Below are 23,430 nucleotides of genomic sequence, written 5' to 3' on the forward strand. Positions count from 1 at the left end.
GGGATCCATTTTTCTAAAATCCAAAATCCAGATAGCTCCGAATTATGGGAAGCCCATCTTCCCTAGACTCCTTTTTTTATCAAATAATTCAAGTTTTTGTTACTTTTTACATAACTTAGTTTTCTATTCAGGTCCTCGTCTATTGATATAACTGTCTGTTATGGACCTTCTCTGCACATTTGCTAATGGAACCTGCCATTTTATTCACTATGGACTCCAATAAGACATTAACCCAACAACTGTTCTCTTTATGTCTAATAAGATCTCAGTTGAGGAAGGTAAAATGATGGCTCCCACCATTGATTAAATGTTCTGGGCACACAAAAAAAGATCATTTTTGAAAAAGAAACATCCAAGTAACATTTTTTTAGATGTCCCCATTTAATGGGGTAAAGTCAGAGAGAATTGGGAATAAAGTAAGTAGGGCTATCACAACAAAAATGGAACCAATAAAGTTCCCAATCTTTTGTAGTAGCAGTGGGGGAACTGGGACATTACTCTACAGCTGGGATCCCCAACCTTTTTAACCCTTGAGCAACATTTCAATGAAAAAAAGCTAGGGAGCAACTTAAGCACAAAAACTTTCCTAGTAGGTGACCAATAAGGATTCAGATTGGTTAATTAGTAGCCCAATGTGGACTGGCAGACTACTAGAGGCTCTGTTGAGCAGTACACATGGTCTTTATGCCTCCAAAACTTGCCTCCAAGTCATAAATTCAAAAATGGGCACAGACATTGAGGCCACTGGGAGCAACATTAAAGGGATTGGTGAGCAACATGTTGCTCCTGAGCCACTGGTTGGGGATTACTGCCCTACAATAACCAATGAGAAATAAGTTCTGAACTGCTTTATAACCCCTATGGGATAATACACCTGTCTTGAGAATCTTCCCCTAAGTTTCTATGGGGAGGAAATATTATTTTCTCAGTTACCCACTATATATAAGTATACATTTATAAGCTGTTTCATGAAACGCCATCTACTGGTAGCCTCCCCACATATTCCAGCCTCCTCTTCTGCTTGCAGATAGATGAACAAAGCTCATGAATGACTGGTTGCCATGGGTTACTGCACGGGGCAAATGTGCCCAGTGATATATAATTAGCCCCACTATGTATCCTTATATAGTTATTTTCAATCAGTTAATAGAGCTTCTCCAGCAGAATCCTGCATTGTAATCTGTTTTTCCCATGGGGTTAGCCATATTCTTCATTTCCCAGGGTGTCACAGCCATGTGACCTGTACTCTGATAAACTTCACACTTTTCTGCTGCGCTGCAAGTTGGAGTGATATCCCCCCCCCCCTCACCCTAAGCAGCCGATCAGCAGAACAATGGGAAGGGAGCAAGATAGCAGCTCCCAGTAGGTATCAGAATAGCACTCAATAGTAAGAAATCCAAGTCCGGCTTGGGACTCCTCCAGTTACATGGGAGTAGAAGAAACAATAGGTTAGCTGAAAGCAGTTCTAATGTGTAGCACTGGCTCCTTCTGAAAGCTCAGACTCAGGCACACTTTACTGCTGTGCTGCAAGTTGGAGTGATATCCCCCCCCCCTCACCCCCAGCAGCCAATCAGCAGAACAATGAGAAGGGAGCAAGATAGCAGCTCCCAGTAGGTATCAGGATAGCACTCAGTACTAAGAAATATAAGTCTGGCTTGGGACTCCTCCAGTTACATGGGAGTAGGAGAAACAATAGGTTAGCTGAAAGCAGTTCTAATGTGTAGCACTGGCTCCTTCTGAAAGCTCAGACTCAGGCACACTTTACTGCTGCGCTGCAAGTTGGAGTGATATCCCCCCCCCTCACCCCCAGCAGCCGATCAGCAGAACAATGGGAAGGGAGCAAGATAGCAGCTCCCAGTAGGTATCAGAATAGCACTCAATAGTAAGAAATCCAAGTCCGGCTTGGGACTCCTCCAGTTACATGGGAGTAGGAGAAACAATAGGTTAGCTGAAAGCAGTTCTAATGTGTAGAGGGAATGTAGAGGTTGTAATAGGAAATTGTAGCCAATCAGAATTTAGAAAGGGAAACTCATTTATAAATTATAAAAATGACAGGTCAATGTTTTATATACCATATATATTTTTTAAAGTGACCTAGAAGTACGGTATTATAGAAAAGCAGCTCGTTTTTATACATGACTATTCTTTAGCAAAATAAAGGACAGAATGATAGAGATGAACCAGAACCAGAAACATATTTAAAGCGCCACGAATTTCATTCGAAACTTCTCAATTCTGATCGCTCGATTAAAAAAGAAAAATATATATAAAAAAAAAAAAACATAATTCAGTTTTTTTTAGGAATACACGATTTCAGCAGTTTTAGATCACAATAGAATTTTTAATAAATAAATTTCTTTCTTTTTTTTATTATTTCTTTTTTTTGTAAAGACACTTTTTTATTGGAAACAGTAGATTTAGCCCAGTCATTTTGTCTGTTTATAAATTGTCTTTTTTTGTTTTTATTCTGGTGAATTTACAGTTTTAGATCTGCGTTTCCTGCACATTGTCTTTAGAGTTTGCTCGAATCAATAAAGGTTCATGCACAGAGCTGTGTATTGAATTTATTGTGTTCACCGTCGTCGTGTGATTAAAAGGAGACTTATAAGAGTTATAATGGTTTAAATGCTCGTGTTCTATCGCCGGCATGGGCAAGTGGCTTTCAATGGGGGTGTCGGCCGTGAGTTCGTCATCCACGTTGATAATTTCAACAGTCCGCGTAGGGGCGTGATGGTTCTTCCGATGGTGCTGCTTTCTCATCTTGTAGAAAATAACCAGCATCACCGCCGCCATTAGGGTAATGGCCACAAAACAGCCAATGATTATTTTGGTGGTTTTCATGACCTCGTCGATACCTGGCATCCCGTTGTTTGCATCTGTGACGGGGACGGTGACGGTTTTTTCTGTGAACCTTGTGCTCTGAGGCATTAGAGAGGTGGTTGCATTGGTGGTTTCCCAGTCAATGACCGGGGTTGGGCCGACGTGAGTTTCTGTGGTCCTTGCCTCATCCTGAGATGGTTCCATAGTCTCTACGGTCACGGTGGAAAAGTAAGTGTAACCAGTGTCGGACGCCGTCACATTCAGTGTCGCTGAGGCAGTGGTGTTACCGGCGGAATTGCTTACTATACAGGTGTACAAGCCCGTGTCCCTCACTGTTACATTTGTAAAGTTCAGCGTGCCGTCGTTCAACACGGAAATACGTACTTTATAAGATCCATGGGTCATAATAGTTCCATTTGGAGTAATCCAACTAACATAAGTCAACGATGTCGATGCCCTACATTTAAGCTCAGCCGCCATGCCTTCCGTGACATTCAGGTCAGCAGGGGGCTCTACAATTACAGGAGCGTAGCAAGTAAAATAGTTATGGTCCAGCTCTGCAATGTGAGTTCCTTTTAAGCTCGGGGGAGTGCTACACCGAGCACAACATGTGCTGCCCGTGGTGACTATCTCTTTGAGCCACCAACTGAGCCAAAGGATGTCACAGTTGCAGTTCCAGGGGTTGTGATGCAATTGAATCCTTTGTAGGTTGTGAAGAGGTGTGAAAAGATCATGAGGCAGTAAAGTTAGATTATTATGTGCCAAATTAAGTTCCACCAGCGACTGGAGATCATCAAAGGCATTCCTTTCGATCACCTGAATTTGGGAATGCATAATCCACAATTTTTGAAGATGGGTTAATCCTTGGAAAGATCCAGGTCGAAGGACCGACAAATGGTTCCCAGAAAGATCCAACTCGTCTAGTTTAACAAGAGGAGTAAGATTGGGGATATCTCTTAGGTTGCACATTCCAAGGTTCAAATATTTGAGATTTGAAAGGCCTTCAAATGCCCCTTCTGAAATATATGACAATCTTTTCATCTCTCCCAAATCCAGCCTACGGAGAGAAGGGATGCGATTAAAAGCATAGGATGGAATGCTTTCAATGGGATTGTTTCTCAGCCAAAGCTCTTTCAGTTTTGACAAATATTCAAAAGCTCCATTAGGAATAGTGGTCAAACGATTGTCAAAGAGCTCCAATGTATTCAGATTCGCCAAGCCATTGAAAGCACCAATCTCAATCGTCCTAATGTGGTTTCTGCTCAACTGTAAAACTTCTAGATGTCTCAAGTGTTTAAAACTGTCGACTTTGATTATCTGGATCTGATTCTCATGAAGGTTCAGTTGTCTTGTGTTGGTGGAGATGCCGTCTGGGACCTCTCGGAGGTTTCTTCTTGTGCAAATGACCTTGCTGAACTGGTTGCTACAAGAACATACGGAAGGGCAGGTCTGAGCCCTGACTAAACCCGCCACCACAAGAAGCTGAAGAGCCAACAGCACAATAAAAAGGGGGTCAAATAGGGCCCTGTTGAACCTAGGACCTATCATCATCTGCGGTGGATGTAATTTCATCTTGTTCAACATTCATAATTTATTCGTGTTTGGTCCTTCAGGAGTTCCAGGAGTCTGAAAAAAAAAGCAAAGAAAAGCAATATTAGTCATCCACTCTTTCAATCTTGCAGTCATGACAACATGTTATTCATAGACCTGCTTGATTTACAATTAACGGTCAAACTCTATAATGTATGACTCTGCATATTTATTGAGAAAAGAGATGCCTAGTGGTAAGCAGAAAACCTTTCGAGAAGCTGAGGGTTCTAGACTTACAATGACTTTGCTGACTCCATACTTCCTTCCTCAATGTTGGGAACATAGTTTATGGAATATACAGCACACAGTTTCATGGCTTTTTCATGCTATAGTCTTGGAATTAAACAGACTCCTTTGTCTCTTGACCACAAAGGTGGTAGGACACTCAAGCACTCTATGCCTTTTGCAAGGTCTACTACAAGTTCTCTTTACCTCCTGTTTCATTCCATATTTGTATTTAAGCTCTTCTGTTGGGCAGCCCTGTGGACTATGTTGGTGCTCAACTACATCAGAGTTGAAGGCCACCATTTCTACCTGCAAGTTTGGTGTGAGACCCAACAACGAGCATGTAATTCAGTAACCCAGCACCCTACCAGGTTCCAGAGCCCACAGTTACATGGCTTTTTCATAGTATATAAATTCATTAGTCTTGGAATTAAACAGACTCCGTTGTCTTTTGACCACAACGGTGGGAGGACACTCAAGCATTCTATGCCTTTTGCAAGGTCTACTATTCTTTAAAACACTTGAACCACTATGTTATACAAATATCATGGAAGCTTGTTCCTTGGTTGGTCCTTGAGTAGAGTGAGTTGTGATAGATATAAGGAACAAAGAAGTAAGTGAAGAAAGAATAACAATGGGGACTGTAGGGGAAAGGGAACCAAAAGAATGGGAGACAGCAGAAGATTCCATTCTATGGAGTCAAAGAAAGATGTTTCATAGAACTTCATTTTCTTATGTATAATAAAGTCCTAGACATTGGCAGATATATAATCTGGGACATCTACAGTATAAATACAGTTTTCACTCTTGCTGAATATAATAATACCATGCACACTAGACACATACATTATTTAATAGTGTGTTCTTATGTAGGAATTCACCAAACCCACTATTTTGGGATTCGGCCAAACCCTAAATCCTTTGTGAAATATTTGGCCGAATACCAAACAGAATCTAAATCTATAGCAAGTTAGGCTATGGAAGGGCTAGAGAAAATATTCAGCTTTCGTGTTTTTGTGATGAAAAGTCACATGATTCAGGTTGGCTGGGAATGTGGATTTGGCCTAATCTGAATCCTGATGAAAAAGGCCATTTCTTGGCCAAATCCTGAATCAAATCCTGGACTTGGTGCATCCCTATTCTTAAGAAAAGCTTACCATTCCTTGATGATACACAGTCATACTCTATAAGCCGCTGCCACCCAGTATGTGCAATACTCAATCTGCTTGCCCATCACTTGTGTCCTATGCCTCCTACTTTTACACTGCAAGTTCTAATGAGCCCTCTTTACCTCCTGTTTCATTCCATATTTGTATGTAAGCTCTTCTGTTGGGCAGCCCTGTGAATTATGTTGGTGCTCATCTACATCAGAGTTGAAGGCCACCATTTCTACCTGCAAATTTGGTGTAAGACCCAACAACGAGCATGTAATTCAGTAACCCAGCACCCTACCAGGTTCCAGAGCCCATGTTCCTTCTCGGCCATCAATGTCTGGGAGCAGAAATGTTCTATACCAGTCAGTACTGTAACTAAAACCCTACAGGCATGTGTGCAAAATGTGCACCTACCCCTCTCCCCCCAGATCTGTTTTGCATCTAAACCCACCACCCTCAGCATTCCACAAGTAACCCAGCACCCTACCAGATTCCAGAGCCCTTGTTCCTTCTCGGCCATCAATGTCTGGGAGCAAAAATGTTCTATACCAGTCAGTACTGTAACTAAAACCCTACAGGCTTTTGTGCAAAATGTGCACCTACCCCTCTCCCCCCAGATATGTTTTGCATCTGAACCCACCACCCTCAGCAGTCGGCAAGTGTCTCCATTGGGCCCCATGGAGGTGTTGGCTGTGATTCCTGCACCCCACCCCACTGGTACTTATGCCACTGGAACAATAGTAGCGGAATTAGACACCCATGGGCCTGGGGCAAAATCTGCAAGCAACGCCCAATCGTTGCCAAAGGGTAACATAGACTTATAGGAGCATGTAATCCAGTTACCCAGCACCCTACCAGGTTCCAGAGCCCATGTTCTTTCTCGGCCATCAATGTCTGGGAACAAAAATGTTCTATACCAGTCAGTACTGTAACTAAAACATTACAGGCTTGTGTGCAAAATGTGCACCAACCCCTCTCCCCCCAGATATGTTTTGCATCTGAACCCACCACCCTCAGCATTCCACAAGTAACCGAGCACCCTACCAGGTTCCAGAGCCCATGTTCCTTCTCGGCCATCAATGTCTGGGAGCAAAAATGTTCTATACCAGTCAGTACTGTAACTAAAACCCTACAGGCTTATGTGCAAAATGTGCACCAACCCTTCTCCCCCAGATAAGTTTTGCATCTGAACCCACCATCCTCAGCATTCCACAAGTAACCCAGCACCCTACCAGGTTCCAGAGCCCATGTTCCTTCTCGGCCATCAATGTCTGGGAGCAAAAATGTTCTATACCAGTCAGTACTGTAACTAAAACCCTACAGGCTTATGTGCAAAATGTGCACCAACCCTTTTCCCCCAGATAAGTTTTGCATCTGAACCCCCCACCCTCAGCATTCCACAAGTAACCCAGCACCCTACCAGGTTCCAGAGCCCATGTTCTTTCTCGGCCATCAATGTCTGGGAGCAAAAATGTTCTATACCAGTCAGTACTGTAACTAAAACATTACAGGCTTGTGTGCAAAATTTGCACCAACCCCTCTCCCCCCAGATATGTTTTGCATCTGAACCCACCACCCTCAGCTTTCCACAAGTAACCCAGCACCCTACCAGGTTTCAGAGCCCATGTTCCTTCTCGGCCATCAATGTCTGGGAGCAAAAATGTTCTATACCAGTCAGTACTGTAACTAAAACCCTACAGGCTTTTGTGCAAAATGTGCACCAACCCCTCTCCCCCCAGATATGTTTTGCATCTGAACCCACCACCCTCAGCAGTCGGCAAGTGTCTCCATTGGGCCCCATGGAGGGGTTCACCCCACCCCACTGGTACTTATGCCACTGGTAACAACAATAGCGGAATTAGATACCCATGGGCCTGGGGCAAAATCTGCAAGCAACATCCAATCAATGCCAGAGGGTAACAGAGACTGCTAGGAGCATGTAATCCAGTTACCCAGCAACCTACCAGGTTCCAGAGCCCAGGTTCCTTCTCGGCCATCAATGTCTGGGAGCAAAAATGTTCTATACCAGTCAGTACTGTAACTAAAACCCTACAGGCTTTTGTGCAAAATGTGCACCAACCCCTCTCCCCCCAGATATGTTTTGCATCTGAACCCCCCACCCTCAGCATTCTGCAAGTGTCTCCATTGGACCCCATGGAGGTGTTGGCTATGATTCCTTCACCCCACCCCACTGATACTTAGGCCACTGGTAACAACAGTAGCGGAATTAGATACCCAAGGGCCTGGGGCAAATTCTACAAGCAACATCCAATCAATGCCAGAGGGTAACAGAGACTACTTTAGTGCTCAACCGTCCCAATTTTAGTGACTCTTCTGCAGAACCTTCAACCACAGTTGTGTTTATTTGGCTAATGACTGAACCATTGAACAGCATTAAAACCACCAATAAACTGCGCTCGATACACTGGCCCATAGAATCTGCCGCCGCCGCTGTGCTAATCTCATTTAGATATTAAATATTCCCTTAGCTCCTCTTCCAAATTGAGCATTTTGACTCTCAGAGACCCTAATCTTCGCAGAATCGTATGTTCTTGATTCTAAACTACGTCCTTTGGTTTATTTCCAATCTGCCGCTCACCGCCGGGTCTCGTTGCCGCGCAGATTAATGAATTTTCCTATAAATCAGCCGTAAGTGAAGCCTTATATATATATATATATATATATTACAGCCGAGCACATTTATAACCTGCGGCACATAAATACATAATGCAAGTACTCAGCCTAATAATACCTCTGCTGCGTAAAACAAAATATGCCCTAATTTTACAGGAAAAAAGAGCTGTTACAAAAGAGGACAATCCATTATTTAGTGTGCCGTGATCGCTGACTGCGGCGGTTCAAGCTTTTTTTTTTTTTTTACATGGATCTGCAGATTGCAATAATGTTTGATGTACTGTACTGGGGATTGGCCGGTATTGGCTTCATCTTGACAGCCCTCGCTCGTTCAATTCATTAGCCCTGGCTTTTTAATTGCAAAATATTGATTGAGCTTCGAGAAAGTTTTTTTTAGGAAACCGCGTTGAAATCTCCGAAGGCTACTGTGTTTTTGTAGGAAAATACCCGCGACTATTCTGTGTTTGCTCAGTAGAAAATATGGTATTTTCTTCAAAATATCTAGAATTATTTTATTGCTGGCACAAATAAACATGTTTCCAAACCCATCAGTTAATAGAGCTTCTCCAGCAGAACAATGGGAAGGGAGCGAGATAGCAGCTCCCAGTAGGTATCAGAATAGCACTCAATAGTAAGAAATCCAAGTCCGGCTTGGGACTCCTCCAGTTACATGGGAGTAGGAGAAACAATAGGTTAGCTGAAAGCAGTTCTAATGTGTAGCGCTGGCTGAAAGCTCAGACTCAGGCACACTTTACTGCTGCGCTGCAAGTTGGAGTGATATCCCCCCCCCTCACCCCCAGCAGCCGATCAGCAGAACAATGGGAAGGGAGCAAGATAGCAGCTCCCAGTAGGTATCAGAATAGCACTCAATAGTAAGAAATCCAAGTCCGGCTTGGGACTCCTCCAGTTACATGGGAGTAGGAGAAACAATAGGTTAGCTGAAAGCAGTTCTAATGTGTAGCGCTGGCTGAAAGCTCAGACTCAGGCACACTTTACTGCTGCGCTGCAAGTTGGAGTGATATCCCCCCCTCACCCCCAGCAGCCGATCAGCAGAACAATGGGAAGGGAGGAAGATAGCAGCTCCCAGTAGGTATCAGAATAGCACTCAATAGTAAGAAATCCAAGTCCGGCTTGGGACTCCTCCAGTTACATGGGAGTAGGAGAAACAATAGGTTAGCTGAAAGCAGTTCTAATGTGTAGCGCCGGCTGAAAGCTCAGACTCAGGCACACTTTACTGCTGCGCTGCAAGTTGGAGTGATATCCCCCCCCCCCCCAGCCCCAGCAGCCGATCAGCAGAACAATGGGAAGGGAGCAAGATAGCAGCTCCCAGTAGGTATCAGAATAGCACTCAATAGTAAGAAATCCAAGTCTGGCTTGGGACTCCTCCAGTTACATGGGAGTAGGAGAAACAATAGGTTAGCTGAAAGCAGTTCTAATGGGTAGCGCCGGCTGAAAGCTCAGACTCAGGCACAAGGCACTGAGATGGCGCCTACACACCAATATTACAGCTACAAATACATTTGAAAAAGTTGTATAACCCTCCTGTCTTTATTTCGCTACCAACGTCTATTCACCATAAATAAAAAATCCCACCCAGGCACAAATCATATTTTTAGACAAGAATCTTAGATCCAAGCAAGAAAGAATGAGCATTTTTATATGATGAACACCTGTCAGTGCGACAGTTGTGTGGGTGTTGAAAGCTGACAATTAGTAAAAGGCATTGCATAAAAGATAATTACCCTATTGTAAATGGAAGCATTAATGCCCCTTAATGAAAGAGGAGGAAGAGACAACTGAATAGGGGTTGGATCGGGTCAAGGTGATCCTGTGTAGAGGGAGGAAAATAAAACCTTTAGCGGATCTTCTGTCCATTTAGCCACAAGGGTAAAAAACCTGACTTTACTTCCTGGATAAATTAACTATATATAAAGGATAAAGGCTGAGACATAACACACAATAAGCTGTACCCCCATACTGTACTGTCTAAGGGAAACACTATGGCACCTCCTACCCATATGTATAAATACAAATATACAGAGAAGGAATGTTCTGGGCACACAATAAGCTGTACCCCCATACTGTACTGTCTAAGGGAAACACTATGGCACCTCCTACCCATATGTATAAATACAAATATACAGAGAAGGAATGTTCTGGGCACACAATAAGCTGTACCCCCATACAGTACTGTCTAAGGGAAACACTATGGCACCTCCTACCCATATGTATAAATACAAATATACAGAGAAGGAATGTTCTGGGCACACAATAAGCTGTACCCCCATACAGTACTGTCTAAGGGCAACACTATGGCACCTCCTACCCATATGTATAAATACAAATATACAGAGAAGGAATGTTCTGGGCACACAATAAGCTGTACCCCCATACAGTACTATCTAAGGGAAACACTATGGCACCTCCTACCCATATGTATAAATACAAATATACAGAGAAGGAATGTTCTGGGCACACAATAAGCTGTACCCCCATACTGTACTGTCTAAGGGAAACACTATGGCACCTCCTACCCATATGTATAAATACAAATATACAGAGAAGGAATGTTCTGGGCACACAATAAGCTGTACCCCCATACTGTACTGTCTAAGGGAAACACTATGGCACCTCCTACCCATATGTATAAATACAAATATACAGAGAAGGAATGTTCTGGGCACACAATAAGCTGTACCCCCATACTGTACTGTCTAAGGGAAACACTATGGCACCCCCTACCCATATGTATAAATACAAATATACAGAGAAGGAATGTTCTGGGCACACAATAAGCTGTACCCCCATACAGTACTGTCTAAGGGAAACACTATGGCACCTCCTACCCATATGTATAAATACAAATATACAGAGAAGGAATGTTCTGGGCACACAATAAGCTGTACCCCCATACTGTACTGTCTAAGGGAAACACTATGGCACCCCCTACCCATATGTATAAATACAAATATACAGAGAAGGAATGTTCTGGGCACACAATAAGCTGTACCCCCATACTGTACTGTCTAAGGGAAACACTATGGCACCTCCTACCCATATGTATAAATACAAATTTACAGAGAAGGAATGTTCTGGGCAAACAATAAGCTGTACCCCCATACTGTACTGTCTAAGGGAAACACTATGGCACCTCCTTCCTATATGTATAAATACAAATATACAGAGAAGGAATGTTCTGGGCACACAATAAGCTGTACCCCCATACTGTACTGTCTAAGGGAAACACTATGGCACCCCCTACCCATATGTATAAATACAAATATACAGAGAAGGAATGTTCTGGGCACACAATAAGCTGTACCCCCATACTGTACTGTCTAAGGGAAACACTATGGCACCTCCTACCCATATGTATAAATACAAATTTACAGAGAAGGAATGTTCTGGGCAAACAATAAGCTGTACCCCCATACTGTACTGTCTAAGGTAAACACTATGGCACCTCCTACCCATACTGTATGTATAAATAGAAATATAAAGAGAAGGAATGTTCTGGGCACACAATAAGCTGTACCCCCATACTGTACTGTCTAAGGGAAACACTATGGCACCTCCTACCCATATGTATAAATACAAATATACAGAGAAGGAATGTTCTGGGCACACAATAAGCTGTACCCCCATACTGTACTGTCTAAGGGAAACACTATGGCACCCCCTACCCATATGTATAAATACAAATATACAGAGAGGGAATGTTCTGGGCACACACTAAGCTGTACCCCCATACTGTACTGTCTAAGGGAAACACTATGGCACCCCCTACCCATATGTATAAATACAAATAAACAGAGAAGGAATGTTCTGGGCACACAATAAGCTGTACCCCCATACTGAGAGGAGGTGTGTGTGTGAGCTCCAGACTGTGAGGGTTTCCCAGGCCCTTTTTGGGTCTGGGAGGAGTGCTTTTTACCTGCAAACTTTGCAGGTTGTGAGGATTTCTCTCAGGAGAATTATTTTTTCTGCAATTTCCCCAAAAAAATTTCCTCAAAAGAATGAGGAAGAAAGTTGTGGTAACTCCGGGTAAAGGAGTGAGGATCTGCCTGAGATCCAGCAGGAAGGCTGCTCCCCCCAATCTGGCAGCAGCGGCTGAGAGCAGTGAGGTGCGCAAGGAGGTGAAGGCCATGGCTAAAAGTGACAAAGAAGGAGAAAGTACCGGCACGTGCGGCGTTCCATCTGTAATGGAGGTCCCTGAGCGAGCGAACACCCTGGACGACCAAGCCGAGGTTACTGCAGAGAGTTGCAGTTCTGCTGCGGAAAACGGCAGTTCTGTTGCTGGGAGCTGCAGTCCAGAGGCAAGCCAGGAAGCTGCTGCAAGGCATGCTGGGACCCAGGAGGGAAGTGCTGCAGGCTGCGAGGCAGCCATGGAGAGTGCTGAGGCCGCAGGCTGTGTGGCTATGGAAGTGGCTGAGGAGGCGCTGAGAGAGAGCTCTGAGACTGCTGCAATGGCCCAGGTAGGAGCAATACACCTGTGTGATGGGGGAGAGACAGCTGCTAGCAATGGCGCTGGGAAGCCAGAGACTGTGAGCTCAGCTGGGCCCAATCAGACCCAGATCATCAGGGCTCTGAGAGACATCAGTATTCTGGAGGAGAAAAGGAACATTTTGGAGGGGAGTATAGACAATATGGTGGCTGGACTGGGGGCCCTTAGGGGGGCACAGAGAGCAAAAGCAGTTGAAAAAATTGCTTATTTAAACAAAGACTTGGAGGACATTGAAAGTAACATTACCGGGGTTCTGGCAGTTATAGAGCCCTGGAGAGAGCTTTATCATAACCACAGGAGGTTCCAGGAAATGGAGAGAAACCAACTGAAAAAGGGTTTGAAAGACTCTTTTGCTTTTCCTAAAGGGACTGTGACTCCTGCGGGTGGGAATGGGGGTCCGTCATGTGCGGATTCCTGGGATCCACTAACTGATTCTTTGCCATGCAATAATGTTAATACTGTGAGTGTGTCTGGTGGGAGTGTGCCTCATGTGAGTGTGCAGTGTGACAAGGCTGCTGGGAGTACTCATATGGCTGCAGGGAGTACTGGCATGGCTGCAGGGAGTACTGGCATGGCTGCTGGGAGTACTCATATGGCTGCTGGGAGTACTGGCATGGCTGCAAGGAGTACTCAAATGGCTGCTGAAAGTACTGACATGGCTGCTGAGAGTACTAAAATGGCTGCTGGGAGTACTAATATGGCTGCTGGGAGTACTAATATGGCTGCTGGGAGTACTAATATGGCTGCTGGGAGTACTGGCACGGCTGCACCATTGACTGATAAAACCGTATGTGATGCTGCAGTAAGAGTGGGTGAAAGTGGTGCCACAGAGGGTGCAGGGAATCCCCCTGTAAATACTGAGAGTGAAGGGGCACAAGGGAGGAGAGGGGCCTGGGATGGTAAGAGACTGTTTCAGCAGAATGTCTCTATGGCGGGTGAGAGTGCTGCCAGTAGGAGGAAGAATGTAGTGAAGATCAAGTGGGAGAAGGAGAGGGGTGAGTTCCCGGGGCGCAGGTTTGTGGGCAGGAATCTCATCAAACAGTCCCTGGGTTTTACCCCTGCAGACGTAAGTGGGCTGATAAGTGTCACAGACACTGAGTTTGATCTTGGCTTCAAACTGTCTCAGGGGTTGGATGATTTCTGGCGCAGGTATGAGGGTAAGAAAGGCGCCCCAGAGTGGGAGGGGTTTAGGGTGACCCCAGTCTCCAGGCCCGACACCAAGACAGTCACCATCATGTTTAAGACTGAGTCTGTGCACCCGGATGATGTGCTGATCTGGTTAAAGAGACAGTGCACCGTTCTGTCCCCCTTCACCCCACTGTATGATGAGGAGGGTTTCTGGGTAGGAGGTTGGAAGGTGCAGGTCAAACTGCACATGAATCTCCATGTCCCCAAGCACCTCCCCAATTCCTTCTTTATTGGGAAGGACAGGGGCGTTTGTTTCTACCCCGGCCAACCCAGGGTGTGTTTCAAGTGCGGATCAAACAGGCACTTTGCAGTTAAATGCACAGTTCTAAAGTGCGCCCTCTGTGGTGAGACTGGGCACCCCAGTAAGGAATGCCAGAAAATCCGCTGCAATTTGTGTTTAAAGTTAGGCCACGCCCACAGCTCTTGCCCCGACGCATGGCACAATATGGTGGCAGAATGTTCTAATTTGGAGGAGGAAATGAGCCTCTCAATGGAACTTCTGGAGGAAGGGGATCAAACCTCAGAGGTAGTGGAACCAGAGAGGGAGGCTGTGCAGCCTGAATCCTCTGCCCCAGTTACTAAGGTGGTGGGTGGGGCACAAGGGAGGTTACCCAAGGGGAACAGTGGGAAAAAGGAAGGAGAGCAGAGGGTCAGTAAGCCTAGAGGAGAAGGGGAGTGGAGTGTGGCGGGGGGAAAATCCTCAGAGAAAAGGAAAAACATTCCCCCAAAAATGACGGTAGCAACAGACAACAGATTTGTCCTGCCAGATGGTAAAACCTGGGGGGATCTCGCTGAGGAAGAGGAGGAGAGGCTGCGGGAGGAGGAGAGGAAAGAGGAGAGGAAAGAGGAGAGGAAGGCTAGGGCCTTGGCAAAGAAGGACAGGAAAAAAAGAGAGAGGAAAGAGAGTGGGGAGGAGAGTCAGGAGGCGGAATCCCCAGGGGAGGAGGTGGTGGTTGACCTGGAGGGGGCAGAGAGTACCCCAAAAGTTCAGGTGAAAAGAAGGGGTGATGAAGGGGTTGGTGGTAGGCAGAAGCAAAACAAGACCTAATGATGGATCATCCTATCCCATTCCTTACAGCCAATGTCTGTAGCATTAAGAATAGGAAGACCAGATTTTTGGCTTTTGATTTTTTTAGAAAGGTGGAGGCTGAAATCCTTTTTTTGCAGGAGACCAGGCTCACAACCAGAAGTGAGATTTTTGAAGCCAAAAGAGATTGGTGGCACGGGCCCTCCTTTTGGTCTATTGCTGAGGAGCCGGCAGGAGGGGTAGGAATACTTTTCAAAAATGTTCAGGGGTTGGAGATTAAAAAAATCATAGAAATCCAGGTTGGGCGTTGTTTGGTGCTTGACATTGTATTCCAAGGGAATCTGATCAGATTGATCAATGTGTATGGCCCCCAGGGGCCCTCAGAGAGAAGGGAACTCTTATTAGAGATCAAACCGTACCTGTATACATCAAGTCCAGTCATTTTGGCAGGGGACTTCAACCAAGTCCTGAGGGCAGTAGACAGGACTGGCAGATTCTGTAAATATGAGGGTTCATTTATGAATAAGTTGGCTGAGGATGCGGGTTTAGTAGATGTGGCCACATGGGGGGGTCGGGCAGGCAAACATACGTATTTCTGTGGGCAGAGAAGCAGCAGAATAGATATGATTTTTGTTAAGAAAGGTGAATCTTTTACAGAGGTCTGTGAGAAGGCCGTTGAGTTCTCAGATCACTCGGTACTCTCCTTTCTGTATGGTATCCAGAACCAGCCCAAGATTGGGAGGGGTTTATGGAGACTTGATGTAGGTTCCCTGGAAGGAGAACAGGCAGAACAATCTTTTGAGGATCTGCTACTGGTGCAGATATCAAAGGTTGAGCTGTATGATTCTCTATCTGTATGGTGGGATGCAGCCAAGGATTCTTTCCGGTCCCTCTTCAAGTCTATCTCTTATAAAAAAGGGAGGGAGAAGGAGAGGAGGTACCAGTCCTTGAGAAAGGAGCTAGAGATCTGTATTTCGGAAGGGGAGGGGGCTGAAAAGCGAAACCGACTCAAGCAACTGATCAGGCAACATCAGTACAGCCGGTACAAGTCTTTGGTTCTGGAAAGAGATTATGGGGCTTCTGTTTGCCCAGATCCTTGCCAGAATTGCAAAGAGGTTGTTGAGAAAAAGCTGGTTGAGGGTCTTTATGACTCCCAGGGTCATTTTCATAAGTCAAAGGAGGGGATCTTGGAAGCCGTTAGATCTTACTATGTTGGGCTTTTCAGGGAAAGAGTTTTGGATAAGGGAAAGACTGAGGCTTTCTTGAAGGCGACCCCAGGTCCCAATACTGATCATTTGGATTTTTCCACTTTGGAAGCAGAAATAACACTGGAAGAGGTGATTCAGGCCATAGACAAACAGCAAAAGAAAAAGGCCCCAGGGCCTGATGGTCTAACAGCAGAGTTTTACAAAAGATTTAAAGACAAACTTGCTCCTGTTCTTGTTGAAGTCTTCAATGAGAGTTTGGAGAAGGGTAGTCTTCCTCCCTCTATGGGATACTCTTCCTTGATCCTGCTTTCAAAGGGGAAGGACTCAAGGCATGTTGAGAATTGGAGGCCCATTGCTCTTCTTAACACTGACAGAAAGATTCTTGCAAGAATTCTCTTTTCAAGGCTAAGTAAGTTTGCTGGCACTTTACTATCTTCTTTTCAGTACTGCACAGTGGAGGGACGTAGCATTTTTGGAGCAGTCCTTACAATAAGAGAGGCCTTAGAGAGGTGCAAAGTCCATAAATGGGGAAAGTATCTTCTGACCTTGGACCAAGCAAAGGCTTTTGATAAAGTTAATCACCAATACCTATGGGCTGCTTTGCTGAAATACGGCATTCCGGGTCAGTTTGTCAGATGGTTACAGACTTTGTATCAAGGGGCAAGAAGCTTTCCATTGATTAATGGTTGGAGAGGCAAAGACTTTGAGGTGGGAGCAGGGGTAAGACAGGGGTGCCCTCTCAGTCCACTTTTGTATGTGTTTGCTCTGGACCCTTTCCTAAGAGCATTACAGCATAGTGCATTGGAGGGTGTTCGGTTTCCCTTGAGTCAGCCCTTTAAGTTAGTAGCCTACGCGGATGATGTGACCATTGTTCTGTCTAGACCAGAGGAGGCGTCTATGGTAATGGAGCACATCAGAAGCTACTCAGAGGCCTCTGGGTCTCTTGTCAACCAAGAAAAATCGGAAGCTTTTTGGGTCTTAGAGGAAGAGCCGGGTTTCCAACTAAAAGACTTCCCTGTAGCCCCAGAGAGGATTAAGATCTTGGGTGTAAAATTTGGGAAGGGCGATGATGCAAAGGCAAATTGGGATGAGAAACTGAATGCCTGTGCAGCAAAGGTTCAGCGATGGAAGGCTTGGAGGCTGACCTATAGGGAAAGGATTAACGTTATCAAGTCTTTCTTGGTCCCTCTGCTTCTGTTTGTCTCTCATATCTTCTTGTTGCCAGAATCTTTCTACGCAAGAGTCCACAGTCTGTTCTTCCAAATGCTCTGGGGGAGCAGACTGAACCCAGTTAAAAGGGGAGTAACTTTCCTGCAGAGAAAGGAGGGAGGTTTGGGCATGCTGTGCCCGGTGGCTTTCTTCTGTGTCATATTCCTCAAATGTAACCTTGGGGGTATGGCTCAGGGGAACGACTCTCTGTGGGAGAGCAGTATTAGGGCCTGGGTGTCGCCTTTTGTCAAGGACTGGCTGCTCAATGATAGGCTGAAGAGTGTCCGGATAAGAGGAGGTTGTGTCCCACCCCATGTAGCTCAGGCCTTGAAGCTCATTAGGAAGTGGCACATAGGGATGGAGGAACTCAAGTCTGCCCCTAGGAAAAACATTTATTTCAGGATTTTGGAGGTTTTCTTTTGTGTTCCCCTTGCTCTGAGAGACTGCACGAGCGAGACCCTGGCTCTGAGCCTAAAGTTCCTAAACAGTAAGAGACTGCCCAAAAAGTTTCAGGATAACGCTTGGCTCTCCCTCCAGGGGAAACTGTTTGTCAGGGGGAACCTACGGTATCTGAATGTGGGGGACAGGGAATGCCCCTGGGGCTGCGGCACGGATGAGACCCAGGAGCACTTTCTGTTAGACTGTGTCATTACCAAGAGCCTCAAATCTTCCCTGGCAAATACTTTACAGTTGGGTTTTTTGGGGAACTTGAATTATACGGAGATGGCGTACGGGATAGTGGGGCGTGAGTGTGCTGGCGCGGTAACTACGGAAACCCTGTATCTTATAATATCTGTTATGCGCTATTATCTGTGGCATATGCGCTGCAAGTTAACCCTCAGTCAGAAGAGAGAAGCAGTGGGGCAAGTCACAGGGGCAATTGTAAGGGAACTTGCTTTCATTAAATCCAGAGAGACTGAGAGAAAGGCAGAGAATGTTGCACTCTGGGTAAATGTACATTTTCATTTGTGATTCTTCTTTGCTTCTGAATTTCATTGAGTAATAATGTGATGCATTTTTGTTTGCATTTCTGTTTCTGAAATGTTTATATTTTACTTGTAATGTTTTTACTTTCAATAAAATCCCTACCCATATGTATAAATACAAATATACAGAGAAGGAATGTTCTGGGCACACAATAAGCTGTACCCCCATACAGTACTGTCTAAGGGAAACACTATGGCACCTCCTACCCATATGTATAAATACAAATATACAGAGAAGGAATGTTCTGGGCACACAATAAGCTGTACCCCCATACAGTACTGTCTAAGGGCAACACTATGGCACCTCCTACCCATATGTATAAATACAAATATACAGAGAAGGAATGTTCTGGGCACACAATAAGCTGTACCCCCATACAGTACTGTCTAAGGGAAACACTATGGCACCTCCTACCCATATGTATAAATACAAATATACAGAGAAGGAATGTTCTGGGCACACAATAAGCTGTACCCCCATACTGTACTGTCTAAGGGAAACACTATGGCACCCCCTACCCATATGTATAAATACAAATATACAGAGAAGGAATGTTCTGGGCACACAATAAGCTGTACCCCCATACTGTACTGTCTAAGGGAAACACTATGGCACCTCCTACCCATATGTATAAATACAAATTTACAGAGAAGGAATGTTCTGGGCAAACAATAAGCTGTACCCCCATACTGTACTGTCTAAGGTAAACACTATGGCACCTCCTACCCATACTGTATGTATAAATAGAAATATAAAGAGAAGGAATGTTCTGGGCACACAATAAGCTGTACCCCCATACTGTACTGTCTAAGGGAAACACTATGGCACCTCCTACCCATATGTATAAAAACAAATATACAAAGAAGGAATGTTCTGGGCACACAATAAGCTGTACCCCCATACTGTACTATCTAAGGGAAACACTATGGCACCTCCTACCCATATGTATAAATACAAATAAACAGAGAAGGAATGTTCTGGGCACACAATAAGCTGTACCCCCATGTTGTACTGTCTAAGGCAGGGTTCCCCAACCTTTCTTACTTGTGAGCCACAGTCAAATGTAAAAAGACTTGGAGAGCAACACAAGCTCCATAAAAGTTCATGGAGGAGCCAAATAAGGGCTAAGATTGGCTATTAGGGGCCTCTATGCACCCTATCAGCTTACAGGGGCTTTATTTGGCAGGAAATCTTGTTTTTATTCAACCAAAACTTGCCCCCAAGTCAGGAATTCAAAAATAACTCCCTGGTTTGGGGGCACTGAGAGCAACAGCCAAGGGGTTGGGGAGCAACATGTTACCCCCGAGCTACTGGTTGGGGATCACTGGTCTAAGGGAAACACTATGGCACCTCCTACCCATATGTATAAATACAAATATACAGAGAAGGAATGTTCTGGGCACACAATAAGCTGTACCCCCATACTGTACTATCTAAGGGAAACACTATGGCACCTCCTACCCATATGTATAAATACAAATAAACAGAGAAGGAATGTTCTGGGCACACAATAAGCTGTACCCCCATGTTGTACTGTCTAAGGGAAACACTATGGCACCTCCTACCCTTATGTATAAATACAAATAAACAGATAAGGAATGTTCTGGGCACAAAATAAGCTGTACCCCCATACTGTACTGTCTAAGGGAAACACTATGGCACCTCCTACCCATATGTATAAATACAAATTTACAGAGAAGGAATGTTCTGGGCACACAATAAGCTGTACACCCATACTGTACTGTCTAAGGGAAACACTATGGCACCTCCTACCCATACTGTATGTATAAATAGAAATATAAAGAGAAGGAATGTTCTGGGCACACAATAAGCTGTACCCCCATACTGTACTGTCTAAGGGAAACACTATGGCACCTCCTACCCATATGTATAAAAACAAATATACAAAGAAGGAATGTTCTGGGCACACAATAAGCTGTACCCCCATACTGTACTGTCTAAGGGAAACACTATGGCACCTCCTACCCATATGTATAAATACAAATATACAGAGAAGGAATGTTCTGGGCACACAATAAGCTGTACTCCCATACTGTACTGTCTAAGGGAAACACTATGGCACCCCCTACCCATATGTATAAATACAAATATACAGAGAAGGAATGTTCTGGGCACACAATAAGCTGTACCCCCATACTGTACTGTCTAAGGGAATCACTATGGCACCTCCTACCCATATGTATAAATACAAATAAACAGAGAAGGAATGTTCTGGGCACACAATAAGCTGTACCCCCATGTTGTACTGTCTAAGGCAGGGTTCCCCAACCTTTCTTACTTGTGAGCCACAGTCAAATGTAAAAAGACTTGGAGAGCAACACAAGCTCCATAAAAGTTCATGGAGGTGCCAAATAAGGGCTAAGATTGGCTATTAGGGGCCTCTATGCACCCTATCAGCTTACAGGGGCTTTATTTGGCAGGAAATCTTGTTTTTATTCAACCAAAACTTGCCCCCAAGTCAGGAATTCAAAAATAACTCCCTGGTTTGGGGGCACTGAGAGCAACCGCCAAGGGGTTGGGGAGCAACATGTTACCCCCGAGCTACTGGTTGGGGATCACTGGTCTAAGGGAAACACTATGGCACCTCCTACCCATATGTATAAATACAAATAAACAGAGAAGGAATGTTCTGGGCACACAATAAGCTGTACCACCATACTGTACTGTCTAAGGGAAACACTATGGCACCCCTACCCATATGTATAAATACAAATATACAGAGAGGGAATGTTCTGGGCACACAATAAGCTGTACCCCCATACTGTACTGTCTAAGGGAAACACTATGGCACCCCCTACCCATATGTATAAATACAAATATACAGAGAAGGAATGTTCTGGGCACACAATAAGCTGTACCCCCATACTGTACTGTCTAAGGGAAACACTATGGCACCCCCTACCCATATGTATAAATACAAATATACAGAGAAGGAATGTTCTGGGCACACTATAAGCTGTAGCCCCATACTGTACTGTCTAAGGGAAACACTATGGCACCTCCTACCCATATGTATAAATACAAATATACAGAGAAGGAATGTTCTGGGCACACTATAAGCTGTAGCCCCATACTGTACTGTCTAAGGGAAACACTATGGCACCCCCTACCCATATGTATAAATACAAATATACAGAGAAGGAATGTTCTGGGCACACTATAAGCTGTAGCCCCATACTGTACTGTCTAAGGGAAACAAAAGTTAATTGATGGGATGGAGCACGCCAGGACCACTCAATGAATAAAAATATCCTTTATTGTAAACTTAGATTAAAAACATATTGCACAGCTCAGACCCCCCAGCTTAACGCGTTTCATGGCTCAAACGCCACTTCATCAGAAGCTACAACCAGAGTCACTCCCACGCCCATCCTTTAAATACACACCCAAATCCACACCCCCTCATGTGCTTATTAACCTCACAGGTGCCAAACAATTCAATTGAATGCATTGAAACCAGTTGGTCTTTCAAGAAATAGAAATTAGAGCCCATACGTATAAACCCATTGAGCTATATAGTGCCCTTTACATGAGGTTAATTTTGTGTGAAACATTTATAAATAAATATTGATTAACCAAATATTCATAATATAAAATTTGTGGATATACATTCCACTCGCCCAGTTTATTGTTAACCCGCCAACACCAAGTGGTTTAAAAACAGAAACATATCTTAAAACCACAGAATAAGTCCATACTCAGATGGACATAGAGCCATATTTCACATCAACCATGGGGTTCAATCTATGTTAAATATTTGTGGATATATATATATAAAGTGATCTAAATTGTTCATATACAGTTCTACAATAGCACAAATCAATGTTTAAAGGATTAGATTAAGTACAATAACATAGCACTATCTCCATCTCTCCGTGTCTCCATAAAGCCCATGCAGTCACAGTACACATATATAGCAACGGTAGATAATAAAAGATAGATAAATAATGAATGGGTAAACAATTGATGGGTAATATTAACAGTAACACGAGACCTCCCATTCCCTATTCAAGCCACCAAAGCAATCTATGGTTCTTAAATAATATATCCAGTCTAAGGGAAACACTATGGCACCTCCTACCCATATGTATAAATACAAATATACAGAGAAGGAATGTTCTGGGCACACAATAAGCTGTACCCCCATACTGTACTGTCTAAGGGAAACACTATGGCACCTCCTACCCATATGTATAAATACAAATATACAGAGAAGGAATGTTCTGGGCACACAATAAGCTGTACCCCCATACTGTACTGTCTAAGGGAAACACTATGGCACCTCCTACCCATATGTATAAATACAAATAAACAGATAAGGAATGTTCTGGGCACACAATAAGCTGTACCCCCATACTGTACAGTCTAAGGGAAACACTATGGCACCTCCTACCCATATGTATAAAAACAAATATACAGAGAAGGAATGTTCTGGGCACACAATAAGCTGTACCCCCATACTGTACTGTCTAAGGGAAACACTATGGCACCCCCTACCCATATGTATAAATACAAATATACAGAGAAGGAATGTTCTGGGCACACAATAAGCTGTACCCCCATACTGTACTGTCTAAAGGAAACAACAAGCCATATTGCCTCCTTTCCCCAATTAGCTCATAGAACTTAAAGAGAAACACATGGCAACTCTTTATTTCTATTGGGAACCAATGTTACCACTAACAATACAAAAGTTATTATTGTATACATGCTTTTATTTGGGATTAATACGCAGTTCTCTCTCCCATATCCTTTGTCAGGTTGAAGCACGTATTGTTCAAAGCAAAGAACATTTGAGAAGAAATATCCCGGCTTCCCTACTGAACAAAAACGTCTCTCTCCATACAGTGCACAGAGAATCCG

At 44.2% G+C, this 23,430-nt stretch overlaps 1 protein-coding gene across 3 annotated transcripts in view; it reads right to left on the reverse strand.

Annotated features, from left to right (window-relative positions):
* Window positions 1-2,060: 2,060 nt before the first annotated feature.
* lrrc4c (leucine rich repeat containing 4C) overlaps window positions 2,061-23,430 on the reverse strand; it is a 651,007-nt gene continuing 629,637 nt past the window's right edge. For 2 of the 3 annotated variants that reach the window (XM_031900422.1, XM_002938940.5), the window contains one exon: window positions 2,061-4,446. In XM_031900422.1, the coding sequence (XP_031756282.1) occupies window positions 2,485-4,404 (1,920 nt within the window). In that variant the 5' untranslated portion in view covers window positions 4,405-4,446 and the 3' untranslated portion in view covers window positions 2,061-2,484. Of the gene's footprint in view, window positions 4,447-12,600; window positions 12,942-23,430 lie in introns of those variants that run through there. The other variant, XM_031900421.1, reaches the window with a different exon arrangement.

This window comes from Xenopus tropicalis, chromosome 4 (assembly GCF_000004195.4).
Source record: "Xenopus tropicalis strain Nigerian chromosome 4, UCB_Xtro_10.0, whole genome shotgun sequence".
NCBI lineage: Eukaryota > Metazoa > Chordata > Amphibia > Anura > Pipidae > Xenopus > Xenopus tropicalis.